Source organism: Geospiza fortis, unplaced genomic scaffold, assembly GCF_000277835.1.
Source record: "Geospiza fortis unplaced genomic scaffold, GeoFor_1.0 scaffold40, whole genome shotgun sequence".
Classification (NCBI taxonomy): Eukaryota; Metazoa; Chordata; class Aves; order Passeriformes; family Thraupidae; genus Geospiza; species Geospiza fortis.
In genome coordinates this window covers 23,903,695-23,920,122 of record NW_005054297.1, presented here as the reverse complement: position 1 = coordinate 23,920,122, position 16,428 = coordinate 23,903,695, and the positions used below count along the sequence as shown (strand labels likewise).

Genomic DNA, 16,428 nt, shown 5'->3' with positions numbered 1-16,428 from the left:
GAGTATGTTTATGGTAAAACAAGTCAGAATTTAATATACTTTGAAGATAAATCACTTCTGGATGTTTTCAGTAAAGTAAATCACCTCTGGATGTTTTCAGAGCAAAAAAAAAAATCCATCTTAATCTTCTTAAATTTCTCTCTATTTTTTACTGCCTTTTCCTGAGGCTGCTTACTCTGCACATATTAGAGAGAAGGATAACAAAGCATTTTAAATAGGCAAGATCTGTGTGTGTCTCCTTAGAAGGGAGCTTCTTTTTCTGGCTGATATTTTTTTTTTAATTCTGTTTTCTGACTAAGGTAGTGTTCACCTGCAGGAAGGAGTTAAACAATATCCAAACAACTCAGGAGCTGTCTGTCAATCAGGGCTAATCTTGAGGCAGAAACAATAAGAGGCTTCAGAAAGAGGGAAGTCTTTCTGGCATTTATTTAACTTCTCTGTATTTACCAATGGAGAATGACTGGACCTGAATTGTTAAGAAATACAAATGGTTAATTGTGTGGTAAAATCAAAACTTGTACAAAAGAAGGCAAATATATATCCAGAAGGTCCAGCTTCTGGATCTTCAACATGAGATCTCAAGCTCTGTGGCTCCACCACAGGACAGGGTGGTAGTCTGTGAGTGGCATTTGACACATAACTAAATAGTCCTGAAAATAATTTTTAAAATGGCAGATAAGGGAGAGAAGGCTCTTTTTTTTGATAACTCTGGTACTATTGTCATGCTTAAGGTCCTTAGCCACTTAGGAAAGGTTCTGGTTAGAGTACATGTAACAGGAATCTGTTCTCAAAATAGAAACTGGCTATAGAATGGCAAAATGATTTGATAGTGATGCTGAATTTCTACTCAATCATAAGCAAGGTTTTACATGTATTCTTTATGCTATGCAAGGCTGGATTTTCTTTTTTCATTTTTGCCTCGTCTTGTGGTATGAAATAGCTTCTCATAACATAACTTGAGTGTCCTAAGTCTGCCACATTTATAATTTGCTGCCACACACTATGATTTTGAATAAGAAATTGGTAACTTAGCTTCAGTTTACATTGTTGTCTTTGCCCAATTTACAGACTTACATATGATACCACAGACTCACAAGTCAGCCTTTACTGGAAGAGTAAAATGACTCAGTTTGGGCCTGGGAGCCAGAGAGCTAAATATGGTATACAGCATTAGAGCCTGGTACTGCTGGGGAAAAAAAATCCATTTGAGGACTTATAAAAGGTCAGTTTGGAACAGAGGTGCCTGGGGTGGAGAAACACTTGCCCTGACAACTAACTTCATTCTGTTCCTATTTGAGAAGTGGCAGAGCAGAGCTGCTGGGGACAGAGGAAAGTATAGGAAGGTAAGACAGGGAGAGAAAATAATGGACATAGAAAAGGTTTGAGCTGGTTATTCCAAAAATTAGTGCAGGATGTATGCTATTAAGTATCCATTTCCAGTGGGAAAGTGGTGTTGTGGCACTGTAAATATCCCATTGAATGTGTACAAACTCAGCAGACTCTGTGCAAATTCTTTATTGAAACAATGATCAATGTACAAGCTACATCACATTTCATTTTGCCACTTCAGCATGAACTTTTCTCTCTGTGGTTTACGGCCGTGAGCTATAAAATCATAACAGTTATTTAAATCAAAATACAGCAACTGCTTCTCAAAAGAACACATTCATATTTGTCTTACATTTCTTGTAAAATCAAAAAGGATTTCATAATAAATGAAATATAACTTACGAGACTTTAGTGCAAGCATTTCCTTTGCATCTAAGAAGCTTTCAGTTGTCCCTCTAAATATGGCATACTTAAGAGGCCAACTCTTAAAATAGCATGCTGCCAAGATATCCCATGAGAACTTTGAAAATCTGACACTGTTAACACTTTCTAGAATTAGTTAATCTGACCAAACTGAAAGTCAGAAAGCCCTGGTTATATGTTACAGTACTTTTGTCAAAAGGTAACTGCAAATCAAGGAACTGACATAGTATCTACATTAGAATAAAACAGGCACTGATTTAAAAAAAAATCAACATCTGCCTGTGTATGCCATTTTGCAAGTCTTATGATTATACAGTAATTTTTAAGCACAGGAGTGTACTTCTGTGCCTTACCAAGTACCAACAAACCTGCAGAAAAATGCTGGTCTATGGGTTCTTTTAAATTTTTTATATGACAGACAGAAAAACCCCTGAAGGATAGGTTTCATCACAAACATGCTCGAATCAGAGAACAAAAAAAGAATCAGCAAGAAAAAAATGCTGCTCAAAAAGAAAATATTGAGAAAATAGATAGTGAATACTATGTTTAAGTGGACTGATTAGTATAGTCTTACATTTACTGAAAAAAGAATAGTAAATGTGAAATTCAAATCCAACTGATTTCTTCTGCTACAGAAATCTAGTCATCTTTCACGAAGTTTGGCAAAATTGTTGAAAATGGTGTAAATATAATTGTGCAAATCTCTTTTCCTTATTAAGCCTGGCTTGGTGTTCCTTTGCTTTTAGAATGCAATTTCAGTTGGACTGGATTTTCCAGTTTCTGAGTGTTTTAAGAACCATTAGTGTTTGGTGGTACAATAAATAGAAAAATGTAACAAAAAGTGTGCATAGTCCAATGATGGGAACAGATTAATGCCCCTGAAGTGCTTAAGGTGCATGAAAATATATAACAATGCAAACATTAATTTTTTCTTGGAGTCATTATTACTTTTATGTTTGCTAATTGTGTTTTTGGACCATAAAATAGCCATTTGCTAAGAAATACTGCAAGACACAATTGCATGCTTTATAATAGCACAGCTGGAAAGTTTGGAACAGGAAAGACAGGTTTGGGTCCTGCTTCCCATCTGTCTTCCACAAAGGAAGTTCCTGAAAGTGTATAAAAAGCTTTAGGCTTAGATGTGTCATATAATGGGTGCATAAGACACTGAGCAGCAGACACAAAACCACCAAAAAACCACATAAACCAGAACCACTGGTTCTGTATAAAATCTGTATTTTCTTCAGCTACAGTGCTGTTTAGTTCTTATTCTGATAATAACACAAAGCTAAATGTCTAGACTAGTTGTCATCTCTGAGTGACTCCAGCTCTAGAAAATTTAGGGTTCGCTCTGACCTTGCAACAGCAGTAATCCAGCCCTCTGTGTATTGCATGGATCTAATCCAAGTACCGGTTGCTTGTATGTGGTTCGCAATGTGCGTTTGTGTGTACTTCAAACGTGCCCTGTGTGGGCAGCCTCTAGGGAAAAACATCATTTGTATCTTCAAGGAAGTTTACACAGTGATACTGAAGAAATCCACAGGGATTGTTTGCTCTCAAATGTTTCTCAATAAATAAATAATAAAGAGGCTGGAGGACAGCCTGAGAGGACTAGCCAGGGTCAGAACACTATAGGAATACATGAAGGGGTCTGATCTCTACTGTAAAAACTTAATAATCTAAAAAGATTAAAATTAAAATACTGTAATAAATACTTTTAAAACTTAAAAAAAGGTGTAATTTAAAAGTTATTTTTATGCTTTCAAGGAGAATATCCTTGCTTATCTGTGCAATCTTAGTTGGGCACCAGATACGTAATTGTAGAATGCATGGGCGTTGTTTGTAAAAGCTGGACAGGCAGAAGCATCAATGTACCTCTTCTCAGGAGGTTAAGGTGAATTGAAGGATTTTAGTGCAAGTTCCTGCTTTTGTTTCTGCCCTTGTCCTTTTTCATATCAGAAGCAAATCAAGTAACTTGAAAAACTGATGTGAACACTAAACAGAAATGTCCTTTGGATGCAGACAAGAAGTTAAGAGTTTGCATCATACTACTGTCAATCACACTGGTCAGAAGTGAGGTTCTGTATGGTATTCTTTTAAACTAACTTCTGTTTTACATTTATATTGCTTTGCTGGAACTCAAATATTTCAAGTCACATTCCTAATGGGACTTTGCCCTTGCATGTTTCCTTTTGGGCATGTGCAAATGCATTTTGTGTAGAAACCTGCCACTGTGGTAAGCGCAAAAAAAATGAGACATTTGAATGCTGCCATTTCTCAAAAATTGGTTGTAAAATCTGAAGTCCATTATTAAACATGTATTTTTTTAATAACCACAGAAAGATAAATATGGAGCCATCTCTGCATCACCTATGTAAGTCATGGGGTATTCCTGTATTGCACTGCTGGTGAGGCTCTGCACTTTAACATAAGGAAGTTGACACAAGACCTCAGTTCATTATCAAGGGTTCTTTTATGTACCTGCAACACTGACTTTGTCTGATCTTGATTCCCTGTGCAGTTAATATAACTGATTGCTTCCAACAGACACCTTATGGAGATGTGGCTGCTTTGTGAAAATGTCCAGAGAGCCATCCATGCATCATCTCCCCACAGAACTAAGAGACTTCTTTTTCTACAGTATGCCTGATTCCAGATTTATTTTAAGTATATTTATACTACCATCCCTCTTAAACACTATAAGGTGATAGTTTGTTCATTAATGTCAAACTAAATGTGTCAGGTAATTAAGTAATATGCTATTAACCCTACACAAACTCCTTGTAAGTGATTTGTTTCCAGACTCACTTCAGAGAAGGTACTTTTTATTGTCTATCTGCAAGAGAAATGATTACTTCCCTTCCACTCCTGGCATTTCCTGGCAGAGATGTTGATCCTTTTTAATGCCACAATTGCTACGATCATTAAAGCTTTACTGGGGTAGAGTCACGTGTACTCGAGCAGTGAACATCCTACATGTAGGAGGTTCCCAAAATCTCAATGCAATTGTATCACATTTAACAGTTTGCATGATGGTCTTTGTAATTTTATAGGACACTTGATTATATTTTTTTTTTTCCCGTTTGAATGAAACTCTCAAACTGATGCTTATATATGAATTTAGGATTGATCTTCAGAATACCAAAATTAAGAAGCCAAATAAAAGGGTACTTTGCCATTTCAGCCTTGTTATCAACTGATTACTGGCATTTGCAGGACTGTTATGCAACCTGCATATGTGCTGGTAAGGTAGTACATACTGCTTCCACATTACTTCAAAACAAGACATCCTGCATATTTGCAGTTGTTTGCCATATAGACTTCTGGCAACATAGAAAATGCTCAAATGTATGCAAAAAAATCCTGCAGAGCTGTTGAACTGCAACTTTCTGATGGCTTTCCCATCTGTAATATACACCTCAAAGTCGTTTCTTCATGCAAAACAAATGATTGTTGGCATCTCCATTCCATGAAAAAGGGAAAACTATTTCCCATGTGGCTAAGCAGTGTGGTCTCAAATGAAATGGAAACATTTTAACTTTCTTTAATAGCCCTCTAAATCACAATGCAGCTGAGCAAACAGGCTTTGTAAATGGGATCTATTAGGATTTTATTTGGCTACTGGAGTGCTGCCTCTTGGGCAATATTTCAAATTCACAAGTTAATGTTTGCAAAAATGGAATAGATGGAAATAACAAGAGTGAAGGAGGGAAATGGAAACCAGTTTTATGTTTAGTAAGTTCAAGTGTCCTACACAAAGACTACCAGTGACTTCCAGGAGCCACTACAGGTGACTCCAACCTAGAAAATGCTGAGGTAAATGTTTCTTGGAAATACTCCTAATCAAAAAGAGCAATTAATATTAATGTAATAGCAATTACTCTGCCATACATCATGGTAAACTAAACTCAAACTGAGAAGAAAGTGCCAAATAATCCACTTACATGCTTTTGCTATGATAGTCTCCAGGTAAGGCTTAGCGGCAAGTACAATATGTATTTTTAAAAGAGCTCCACCTGATTTTCCTGCTATGCATAGATTCAGGAGTAACTATCATACATGGCTTTCATATATAACACATGTATTTTTGTCATTTGCCAATGCTGTGTCATCAGAACTGAGTTCAGCAAAAGGCTCAGGAGGGGGCTCCGCAGGAAGTGCTGGTGTTTGAGGAGTGTCTTCTTCCTTGGTGTCCAACTGCATGCTTTCCTGTGACTGACCATCCATGCAGTCCTTTTTGGACAATGGGTGAACTGACACTTTTATTGCAATCTGTTGAGGTGGCTCATGCAGTGATGATGCGTCCGAGTCACCTGTGGGAGATTCACTGCGCGTCAAAGCATTTGGGATCATATAAAGCTCATCTGTTTCAGTGGTCTCCTGGCCTTCTGCCGCCTGCCGTACAAAATTCTGTCCTTGCTCCTCCAGACCGACAACCTCCATAATTTCTTCCATTATGGTCCTGCAGTTCATGATGAGAGGTGGCAAAGGTACACTCCGAGCAAGCTCTTCAATATAACGGGCAAACTCCATGGTCTTGAACTGGGTTACTTTGGCAAGCTCAAGCGTTTTGGCTGATGTGATAATTGGGATACGCTTTGCAATCTCAAAGGCCTTCTGAAGTTTCTCTGCCCCTTCTGTTCTGAAGAATTCATTGATTGCTTTCTCGGTTTTCTTCAGATGACTGCTCATCATACACAACCGAGTAATGTTCAGTATCATAACAATGGTAAAAGCGACAAGGCAGACAATCATGTAATAGATTCCCATATCTCCAGAGGTAAAAACAACCCTCAGCGTCACAGTATTGTTAACGCTGCCGTACGTGTTAGATGCCACACACGTGTATTTACCTCTGTCTTCAAATGACACGCAGGTAATGTTTAGTAGCCCATTGTCAAGAAACCACCATTTTCCTGTTGGAGAGGAAACAGAGTAACTTAGAAGTATTTTGTCACATGATCAGCAAAGTCTTAAATATCAGCTTTATCAAACTGGCTTCAGGTTTTGGAAGAAGGAAATAATGTTCACAGTAAGACAAATAATTTACCTTCATAAAGGCCTGTGATCTTAGCTGTGTTACAACTACTGTCAAATTCCTGACATCAACTTTGGATAGTCAGAGCATGCCCTAAAAAGGTCTCAGAAAATGCTAATATGCATCTATCTCAATCTTGTGGTCAGTTAGGCTACAAAGATAGGATTACTCCAGAGAGCCTCCAAAACACAGGTCACACTTCCTCAAAGAAGTGAATTGAAGGAGTTGGATCCTTCAAGAAAGATCAACGGGACTGTGAGGCAGAAAAACCTACTTAAACCATCCTTGTTTTGTTCCCTAACAATGCATTTGCTTACAATTGGGTTATTTTTGGTGTTTTGTTGCAGTATCTCAATTCTGTTAATGTAAACTTTAAAACCCCTAACATGTTAGACATCATATACTACACTGCCTACTCTCTGAGGTGTTGAGAAACTGATTTTGAAGTATAGTTTTAAAGAGGGGGAAGTAGGATAGGAGGAGTAAAATAGATGGAAAGGAGAAGAGCCATGACAGGGAATGCCTTGTTTGTTGGTAAGAACCTCTACAGACCACAACAGAACTTCTTTTACCGTTAAAAGTAATTTCTATCAATGTAATATAATTGATAACTTGGTCTGCTGCATGGAAATATACATTTCATGTACATGCACACTTGATATTCTTTGAACCAGGCACAGCAGAAGTTTAGGTATGAAACTGCATTTGAAACAACCTGTTTCAAATAACTCATCACTCCTGTAACTGCTAAAGTGATTCAAGATTAACCCAGTTACTGTATTTGCCACTTAATTAATTGGTAATGAATTAAGATTTTTAGTTCCTCAAAGTTTTTCTAGTTAAACGTGGCTTACCCAAATTGTTTCACATTATCTCCAGTAGAAGTCTACATATAAAGTATTCCCGAAAGATCCCTGCCTCCGTTCATGTGTACAGACGGCTCTTAATTACATCTTTTTATCCTCTTACTTAGAAGTTTTAACTTAAATGAAACAATATTTTTTTACCCTAGCATATTTCTTGAAAACAGCTGAATCATTTTGCCTGAAATTAAAAAATGCAGAATAAATAAAAGCTCGGTCTAAATCAGACCTTCACATGAAAAAAAAAAATACCCCAATCTGCTAAACTTAGGCAAATTCAGAGGAAAACTCCTTCACAGAGGAAATATTAGAATCTGTAACAGATGACACTTCTTCCTCCACCTCCAGTATAACAAAAAATGCAGAGTATTTGCTGCTCAGTATTTCTTTGAATTTGAATGCTGGTCCTTTTTGCAAAGTAGGTTTCAATTAATTATGAAATAACAAGATGCCTTGTGATGTATCCTGGCTTCAGCTGTTATAAATGACATAATGGCACTGAACTCAGTGACTGGGTCTATGCCAGTGGATGCTGGCATATTGGACAGACATATTGACCCACATAAGAAAACAATGATTCCAAAAGGTATTGCTGGGTTTGGATAACAATTCAATGCCATACTTAACACCACAAAGAAAGCTCTCAAGCTAGGAAACATTTCTTACAGAAAGACAGTCTCTTAAAGGAGGTATTGCACTGTTGAAATTCTAAGTTAAAGTGAAGTTGTCTTAATACTACATCTGCACTTCTTACTGATTTGGTCAAAGTTTTTGCTCATCTACCTAAATGTTTGGTTTAGCTACCTCTCTTAGCTGACTACACAAAGATCTAAATTTAGATGCCTTACTAAAGCGGAAATTTTCTATTAGCGAACCTTAGCAAAACACTCCAGCACAGTAATCACTGTATGTTGCCACAACCACACAAATCATGTTCGAAAGTCTGCTTAGTAGCTCAAGTAGTTCCTTTCTCTAGCTTGACTCAGAAAATGATAACATGCTGTACAGTAAAACATTAGCAGTTATGCAGTAAGCACTTACAGATACACACTGCTCTTTCACATCAAGCTGGGTCAATTGTTACTCCTGTCACAGCAGAGTTCGCTGTCAGGTCAGCCATTAGTTAGGCACACTGTCTTAACAACTAAGAGTTTATTTCATCAAGCTGTGAACAAAGCAGCCACTATGGAAGGATTAAATGAGAAAAACACCTTTTATATACCCACACTCCCCTCAAACACTAGAAGCATAACTAGAAGTATAACTAGGATTATCACCCAAACCTTCCATTTAAGGAAAATAAGCTCGTGTGTAATTATGGTCTCTGGCAAACGCCACTGAAGAGTCTTAACTAAAGCCAGGAAGGCTCAAATTTGGCCTGTCCTTCTGACTGCTGCCCTGTATAGGTTTTGCAGTTGGTTGTTCAGGGCATCTCCTGTTTCTCACACTACCATAGCACTGCACATAAAAGACAGCAGGCATACCAGGGAGTTAGCTGTGTTGAGTTCACCCCAACAAACTATTCTAATATGTCATGAGAATCCTCCTTTGTGTTGGGGAACAGCTTTTTAATCTTTTTTTGGTGCCAGAGAAGAACAAAGGAGGACAGAATGAGAAACAGAACAAACATGAAGTCTTCCAATGAAAAGAGGCCTGTCTACAACTTCTGTTAATTGCTTCAGCTTCTTGCTATGTGTTGCTAAAAATAGCACATAAAAAGTTACTGTTTTCTTCCAAGGTGTGCATAAAAAATTTATAACTGCCTCCAAGCTTTCATTTATTTTCACACAGGAAAATACCGCAGCCAGGCCATTAAATTCAGGTTATTTGTCAACTTGCTGAAATCAGAAGTGTCTCTGGCAGGCTCCATTAGTGCTATTCCTAAGACCCTACCTTTATTCTCCTCCTCTTGGAGCAGGCGGCCATTGGAATTGTACCATCTGTACTGTGGGCTGGGACTCCCTTGGACATTGCAGTCGATCAAGGCACTGCTGCCCTCCTTGACGATGATGTGGTCGATGCGGGAGGTGACCAGCGGCGCGGTCCCGGGGTGTGTGTCAGTGCGGTTCAAAGTGCTGTTACTCACATCCTCAGCAGTGCTCAAAGCTGCTAATAAGATGACAAGGCGTGTGGTGGGCAGAAAGTACAAAAAGTGGCGGCTGTTCAGTATGTCCATTTTCCTTCAGTGGTGTACACAACTGGCTGGGAATTGATTCTGTTGAGTCCTTGAGTTGAGCAGGTCACAGGAGAGCTCTACTTTGATCTGTGCAATTTTATGCTTAAAATATCCTATAAAATAAATAAGTACAGTGAGATGGCATATATAAACAGTCCATTAGATATGCTCTTTTAAAATAGTGACACATCCATTAATGCATTTCACAATCATCAGCACAGTGTCTTGTCTAAATGCTAATGTTATCACAGTTCTTATCCTTACTGGAAAAAGATGCATACATTTTCCTGACAATGGTGTTGTTCAGAGTGACAGGCGTAGGAGAAAGCTTTTATCACCTAGACACTTAGCAGCAGTTTAGCTACAGTAGCAGCTACAGTTTTATGCCAAAAGTTCAACAGATTTTTTCCTTTTTTTTTTTTTAACCATTTGCAAAATCAACAGGAAAAATTGAGGTGCAGCACATTAAAAGCTGTCACTACCAGTTTGGTGCTGCAGCTCTATCACATGCATGGTCTTAGATGAACTGTGAAACATGGTGTAAGAAAGAACAATTCCAGGAAGGGTTTTTAGATTTAATGCTGGAATCTTTGATATACACATTTTTTCCCAAACACAGCAGCACATACAGTAAAACATCTCAGATCATTCACTTTTCTTAAGCTACTGCTGTCTGAGCAAAAACATAGCATGGAAGATTATTCTTAAAAGAGGGTATTTAATGCTTAATAAAGTAATTTCAGTGTTGTTATTTTTAGAGCAGATTCGTAAAGAAGAGTACATGCTAGTAACATAATTATGGTTAATGTTCCTTTGAGATTCAAATAAAGTTAGGACTTTGTTCCTTATGTGGCATTACGCATTTTGCCTGTGTACTTTTTGCACACTCTCCCTCAGTATTTTCCTTCATCTAATCACCCACAATGAGGCCTTTCTGAAGCAGTGATTTCAGTTTCTGGACAGAGGCGAAGGGGGGGTTTACAAAAGTGCTCTCTATTGGCCTCATTATGCTCCCAGTGAACACAATTGGCATTCAGTACTGACTGAAGGCACAGTGTTGGCCTCAAAATGAGCACCTTGGAAAATTTCACTTAAGAGTCTAAAGGCCACAAATCATGCTAAAATCACAGAGTATCCAACTATACTGGTTTTACTCACGTGTCTCTAAGGTAAATAACTGAAATGTAGTGAAATTTATTAGATAGAGGAATCTATCTGGACTCTGAATATAGGAAACTATCTAATGAACTTTCCCCAAATGAACAATTCCATTTCAAAAAAGTTTCAATTTTCTTAAATATACATTTGACTCATGGTAACTCATTTACCTTAGCACACATAGTAACTGCTGACAAGATCAGTTCCCTAGATCAGTTCTATATATAAACAAAACACTAAAATAAAAGGAAACAAATGAAAAATCTCCATTCTTATTTTCTTTTGTATTCAAAAAGGAAAGAAAGCAACATTACCATCTTGCACTGGTAATACTTGATTTAGGTCATTTTGTTATGCATCCTCTCTTCTCTGTAAAGCAATGAACTTGCTTTCATACAAATAGATACAGTGTTATTGAAAAAGCAAATGAATTCTTCCATTTTACAGGATGAATCATTACTAGAAATGAAAACCTATTTTTTTTCAATAAACTGCTGGCATGATGTAGAGGTCTGTTCCAGCTTCAAGCCTGGCCTTTGTTTTTTTCTGCTTTTATAATTACTGAATGTGGAAGTATTTTTCTTGAACAGACAGAATAATTTTTAATTTTAAATTAATAAGCAAATCTCATTTGTCATATAAAGCTATATAAACAATGACTTCAGAAATCTACTTCCAATTATGCAAAGCATGTAGAGTCCGTGCTTTTGAAGGTACACTCTGTCTGAGTCAGCAGTTTGGGAAAAAACCTTCAGTTCTGCCTATTCACTTCAGTAGCCATTTACATCTCATTTCTACTACTCCATTAACCTTGGAGACTGACATTCTTCATGATTACATATATTCAGTCTATAAAATGTTTCTGTACAGTGTCACATCTGCATTGTGCCATACAGAAAAGCAAAAATCGCACTTCCTGGCAAAGGAGCAGGACCAGAGACTGGCTGGATTAGGACAATGGGAAGGGCAAAAGATAATATAAAGTGATTAAGCTGTGTGTTCCAATTGCTGTCTGGGCCTTGTTATTACTGTATTTGGGTCTATCATATATTTTACAGCAGAAAAATCAGTAGCAATCAAAAAAAAGGTGTTTATTGTGGAGAGCAATTTGCATTCCAGAAGGAAATGAAATAGCATCTCCACAGTGGCTGAACAGAAAACCTGTAAGGCAGGGACCAACAGTGTATTAGGAAGCTGATCAAGGTAGCTGATGGCCCACTGATTCCACACAGCACAGGGATGTGGGTGGAGGTTTGGAAGGTGTGAGGGCAGTAAGGCGTTGCCTATTCTGTATGTTTACTTGTTTTGAATGCAGAGCATACAGAAACAGAAATGGTACCTTTGTGTAGTGATGGCAAGTGTGACTGGTCCACAGTATGGCCAAAGGGTTGATTCCTTGTCTGAAGGTAACAGTGACTCCCTCATTCTGGCCCAGAATTGAACCATAAATAGCTGCAGTAAATCTTAGGAAACAGAGATGAATAATTTATGTCTACTATGTAAGATCCTTACCTACTCCATTTCTTACTCCTGAGAATGTACTCTCTCATGTATGTTCCCGAAATGTAGAATATTAGGAAAATACTAAATACCTTTGTAGATACATTTCTATTTGAAATAACTACAGTGTGGTGGCTAATATGAGGAATAATCAGGCAGTAGGTTTAAAGCAGAATGTTTGGAAATGAAGGCTGCTACTTTCATATGCCATCCAGGGAAGTGCCTGAGTATGTTTGAGGAGACAGGGAGAGATCCCTCTGAAGAATAAGATCTCTCTGTTTTAAGATATGAGTTTAGGCAAATGTTCCCAGGGCAACTAGGAAGCAGTAGGCAATCTTTCCTTTGGTGTGCATCCTCTCCAATGTTATCAGGAAACAAAAAGACATGGAAGAAAGCAAAGAAGGTTTTCTTAGCGCCAACTGATGCAAAGGAAGATCTGTTGAGAGTTTCTGTCCTGCTTTGTCATGGGTGCAAGAGCAGCCTGAGTATATCAGGGAACACAGATCTGGGACCCAGCTGCTTTGCTAAACATAAGTGATGTAATGAGTTATGGTTTAATCACACAACTAAATGTGGAGATGACTGAGACCAAAATAGGACTGCTAGTGATATCTGGCAAAGCAGCAAGAGAATCCAGAGTATTGGAAAAGTGGGTACAGTGTTCCCCAGCATCTCGTCACGAAAGGCAGCAATTAGCTGTGATCCATGATAAACTTGATGAAGGCAGCCAAAACTATAACCTTTTAATCTGACCTAAGTCAGAGAAAGCTGGATTGATTAGACTAAAACAAAGATTCCTGTAATAACTCCTTTAGACTGAGTAACACAGTACTCTAAGGAAGGAGGACATCTGCAATCCTGAGACTTGCTTTGTAGAAACAGATTCAGTCTCAGAGCATTTTAGCCATGAAAAGGTCACTATAAACAGAGTTAATTTCTGGTCATGGAAAGAATGTAATCACCAAAGTATATGAACTACCACTAAAATACTCACAAAAAATAAAACTCTGTATAGTACAATTCATGTGGTTACATATTATTTTATTCTTTTTTTTACTTTTAAATTTGTGGTGCATGAAACGGAAAAAGAACACCCCTGGCTATTCTGAGCTATTCAGGCTTGCCTCAGAAGATGGAATGAAAGGAATCCCCACACTCTCCTCCAGCACCTAGAACGTGGATATGGGAAACTCTCCTGCTGTATTGTATCTGGAGCAACATTCACCACTCAACAATGCTTGCCAGTGGTCCATAGATTAAATAGTTCTGTTTTTCAATTCCCCAACCCAAATGGTGTAAATTGAAAATACTAAAGTAACAGATTTACTGCTTGTGAGATTAACTTCCAAGGAAAGACTTGAGCCAAATGAGAACACATGACAAGCTTTTCTTTTAAGTTACATGACAGCCAGCTCTATGTATGTCTATCCAGAGAAGTCCCCGAATGTTCTCCAGAAAAAGCAGAGCTGCAGCAGGATAGTTTTACTCCTAATTAATGTGAAAATATGGGCAAAAACTGCAGTTACAACTTCTCTGTCCAAGATCAGGCATCAGTCTAAATTGAAGACACATCTAGGACTGACAGACACATCTAAGAACATTAATCAGAGACATGTCCTGACTGACCAGTTATTTTTTCATGTCATAGATGTGTTTGCTTCCCATACTACTGCCACCAAAGAAAATGACTATGGTGTCATGGCTGTAAGTGCTGCATTTGTGCAGAACAACATGATGGCAGAGCACATAAGAATAGAAAAGGAGGGCAGTGATGCATACCTTTTCCTGGCTTGCTCACATCTGTAAGACTAGCCTGTTCTTATTCTTGGAATAATGTGTAATCCTATTAACTGTGAGGTCATTCAATTCACAAGTGAAGCACAAAAAGCCAGCTTACTGCATAATGCATAAATTGTGTCCTATAGCTTTAACATCCCAATGCTATCTTCCTTGGCTTGTAAGTGACCAAGAAAATTAAATTATTTTCATTCTAGCTCTCCCTTATCTAAAAGAAGTATAAAGGCTGATGCTACAAAACAAAATTAAGGCTAGTTTTTTATTATTTAAAAACTACTTGCTACTTTTCCTAGTTTCCATAGGCAATGTCTTTTAAAGAGTGGGCAAAAGTAAAAGTTAAGAAGTGTTAGTGAAACAGGAATGCAAATGAAGGAACTTATGCCACACAGGTGAGAAGCTCACTGCCAGTTCATAGACTTATGAGTGAGAACCACCTACTGAAAAGGTCTAATTGTTAAGATCCAGACATGCAGAGGAAAAGAAATGTCACTCATTTACAACTAGCAGAAAATTTCTGACTTATTTTTCTATTTATTTGTCAGTCGATAAAATATTAATGCTTGGCTCCAGAAGAGCTGCTTTTCATTCTCCTGGAGTGGGGGATTTCAGTCCTTTGTAGTTTCATGGCTTTCTGTTTCCCTGGCTACGTTGAATAGGTGACCTGCTGGTGGTGTTTGTAAGATGAAAAGTTCCTTCTGCACGTCTAGATTCCCAGCTGGGCAGCAGCCCCCAGCTATATGCTTATTTAGTCTCTTCAGCTGCCTTCAGCAGCCTGGGAACTTTAGGAAACCTCTCAACAGGGCTGAGCCCTGGCCATGTCTGCTCAGTCACCTCGTGTCACACTTGCTGCCTTCAGCCACCTCATGGGAGGGTATAGAGAACATAGACATGGGCTTCTCTGAGAGATGTGCTGTGAAAGGACATGAGACACGGGACACATGCTGCAACAACAGAAATTATGAATATGAAAAAAAAAATTTGTGCAGGAGGTCATTCAAGCCCTGCAATAGGCTGCCCAGATGGGCCATGGAATCGCCATCCTTTGAGAAGTTCAAACCTTGACTAAGCTGGTATACACTGGCCCTAATTTGAAAAGGCTGTCAGATGGCCCCCAGAGGCAGTCCCCCAACCTAAAGAAACTCTAATACTCCAGAAACACAAATACAAGAATTGCCTTGGGGAAGACAGTGGGAAAAAATATGTCTGATCTTAAAAATTGCTATATGGGATGCTGGGAAATTGTCTTCATGAGCTCCTTCATAATTTTTTGAGTAGCAGCACTTTAGAATGATAAGACAGGCTGAGAGTGTTGACTACAGCCTGGAAAAAAAAGTATTTGGCCTTCTGCACTGTATTTACCTGATAAGAACAGTACATCTCCTCTTTACCATATAGAGAAGACATCCAAGGGAACTCTTGAGCATCTTCGTTACCGTCTGCTGGACTTGCTTCACCCTGTCCACATCTTTCTTGTGCTGAGGACCCCAGACCTGGATGCACTACTCCAGCTGGGGTCTCACAAGGATAGAGGAGAGAGGGAGAATCATCTCCCTCAAGGTGGTTGTCTCAATTTCTTGACACAGGATAAAATAAGGGCTGGGAATCTATGAAGATTCAAGAGAGACTGTATATAGTTTACAAGTACAGATTCATAGATTATGACAGCCTATGAGAGATGTGGAGACTAAACTTCTGTATATGAGTGTATGACCCTGGGCAGTGAACAGGAAGGGCTGTCAGTATGGCAACCTGGAGAACTTTTCTAGCACTCCTGTCTTAAAAAAATTATAACAAAGAAGCCTATCAATTAATTGTATGTTTTGCAGGCAGTGTTAAGTTCTTACAGGCAAACATTTTTCAATCTGTTTTGTAAGATGACAAATGATAAATAACAAAAAAAAAAAAAAAAGAAAAAAAAAAGAAAAAGAAAAATCAAGGGCTGTAGCTTATTCTACTATTAATGGCAGAACATGATCAAAACTTAGTCATTATCAGTTTTTGTCTTCTAAAATTATTTTGGTCTGAACACACACAACACTGTAAGGGGTAACAAAGGAAAGAAGCATCATAAGGATACAATTGTCTTAGTTTCAGGGTTCCATAGTGTCATAAGACACTGCAGCAAGACAGCAGCAAGCAATAAA

General features: G+C 38.2%; 1 protein-coding gene across 1 annotated transcript in view; it reads right to left on the bottom strand.

Annotated features, from left to right (window-relative positions):
- Positions 1-1,499: 1,499 nt before the first annotated feature.
- Positions 1,500-16,428, bottom strand: part of MFAP3L (microfibril associated protein 3 like) — a 19,166-nt gene continuing 4,237 nt past the window's right edge. Inside the window, exons 2-3 of the mRNA XM_005415552.3 lie at positions 9,547-9,942; positions 1,500-6,668 (exon numbers count right to left, since the gene is read on the bottom strand). Of these exons, the coding sequence (XP_005415609.1) occupies positions 5,806-6,668; positions 9,547-9,829 (1,146 nt within the window). The 5' untranslated portion in view covers positions 9,830-9,942 and the 3' untranslated portion in view covers positions 1,500-5,805. The remainder of the gene's footprint in view (positions 6,669-9,546; positions 9,943-16,428) is intronic.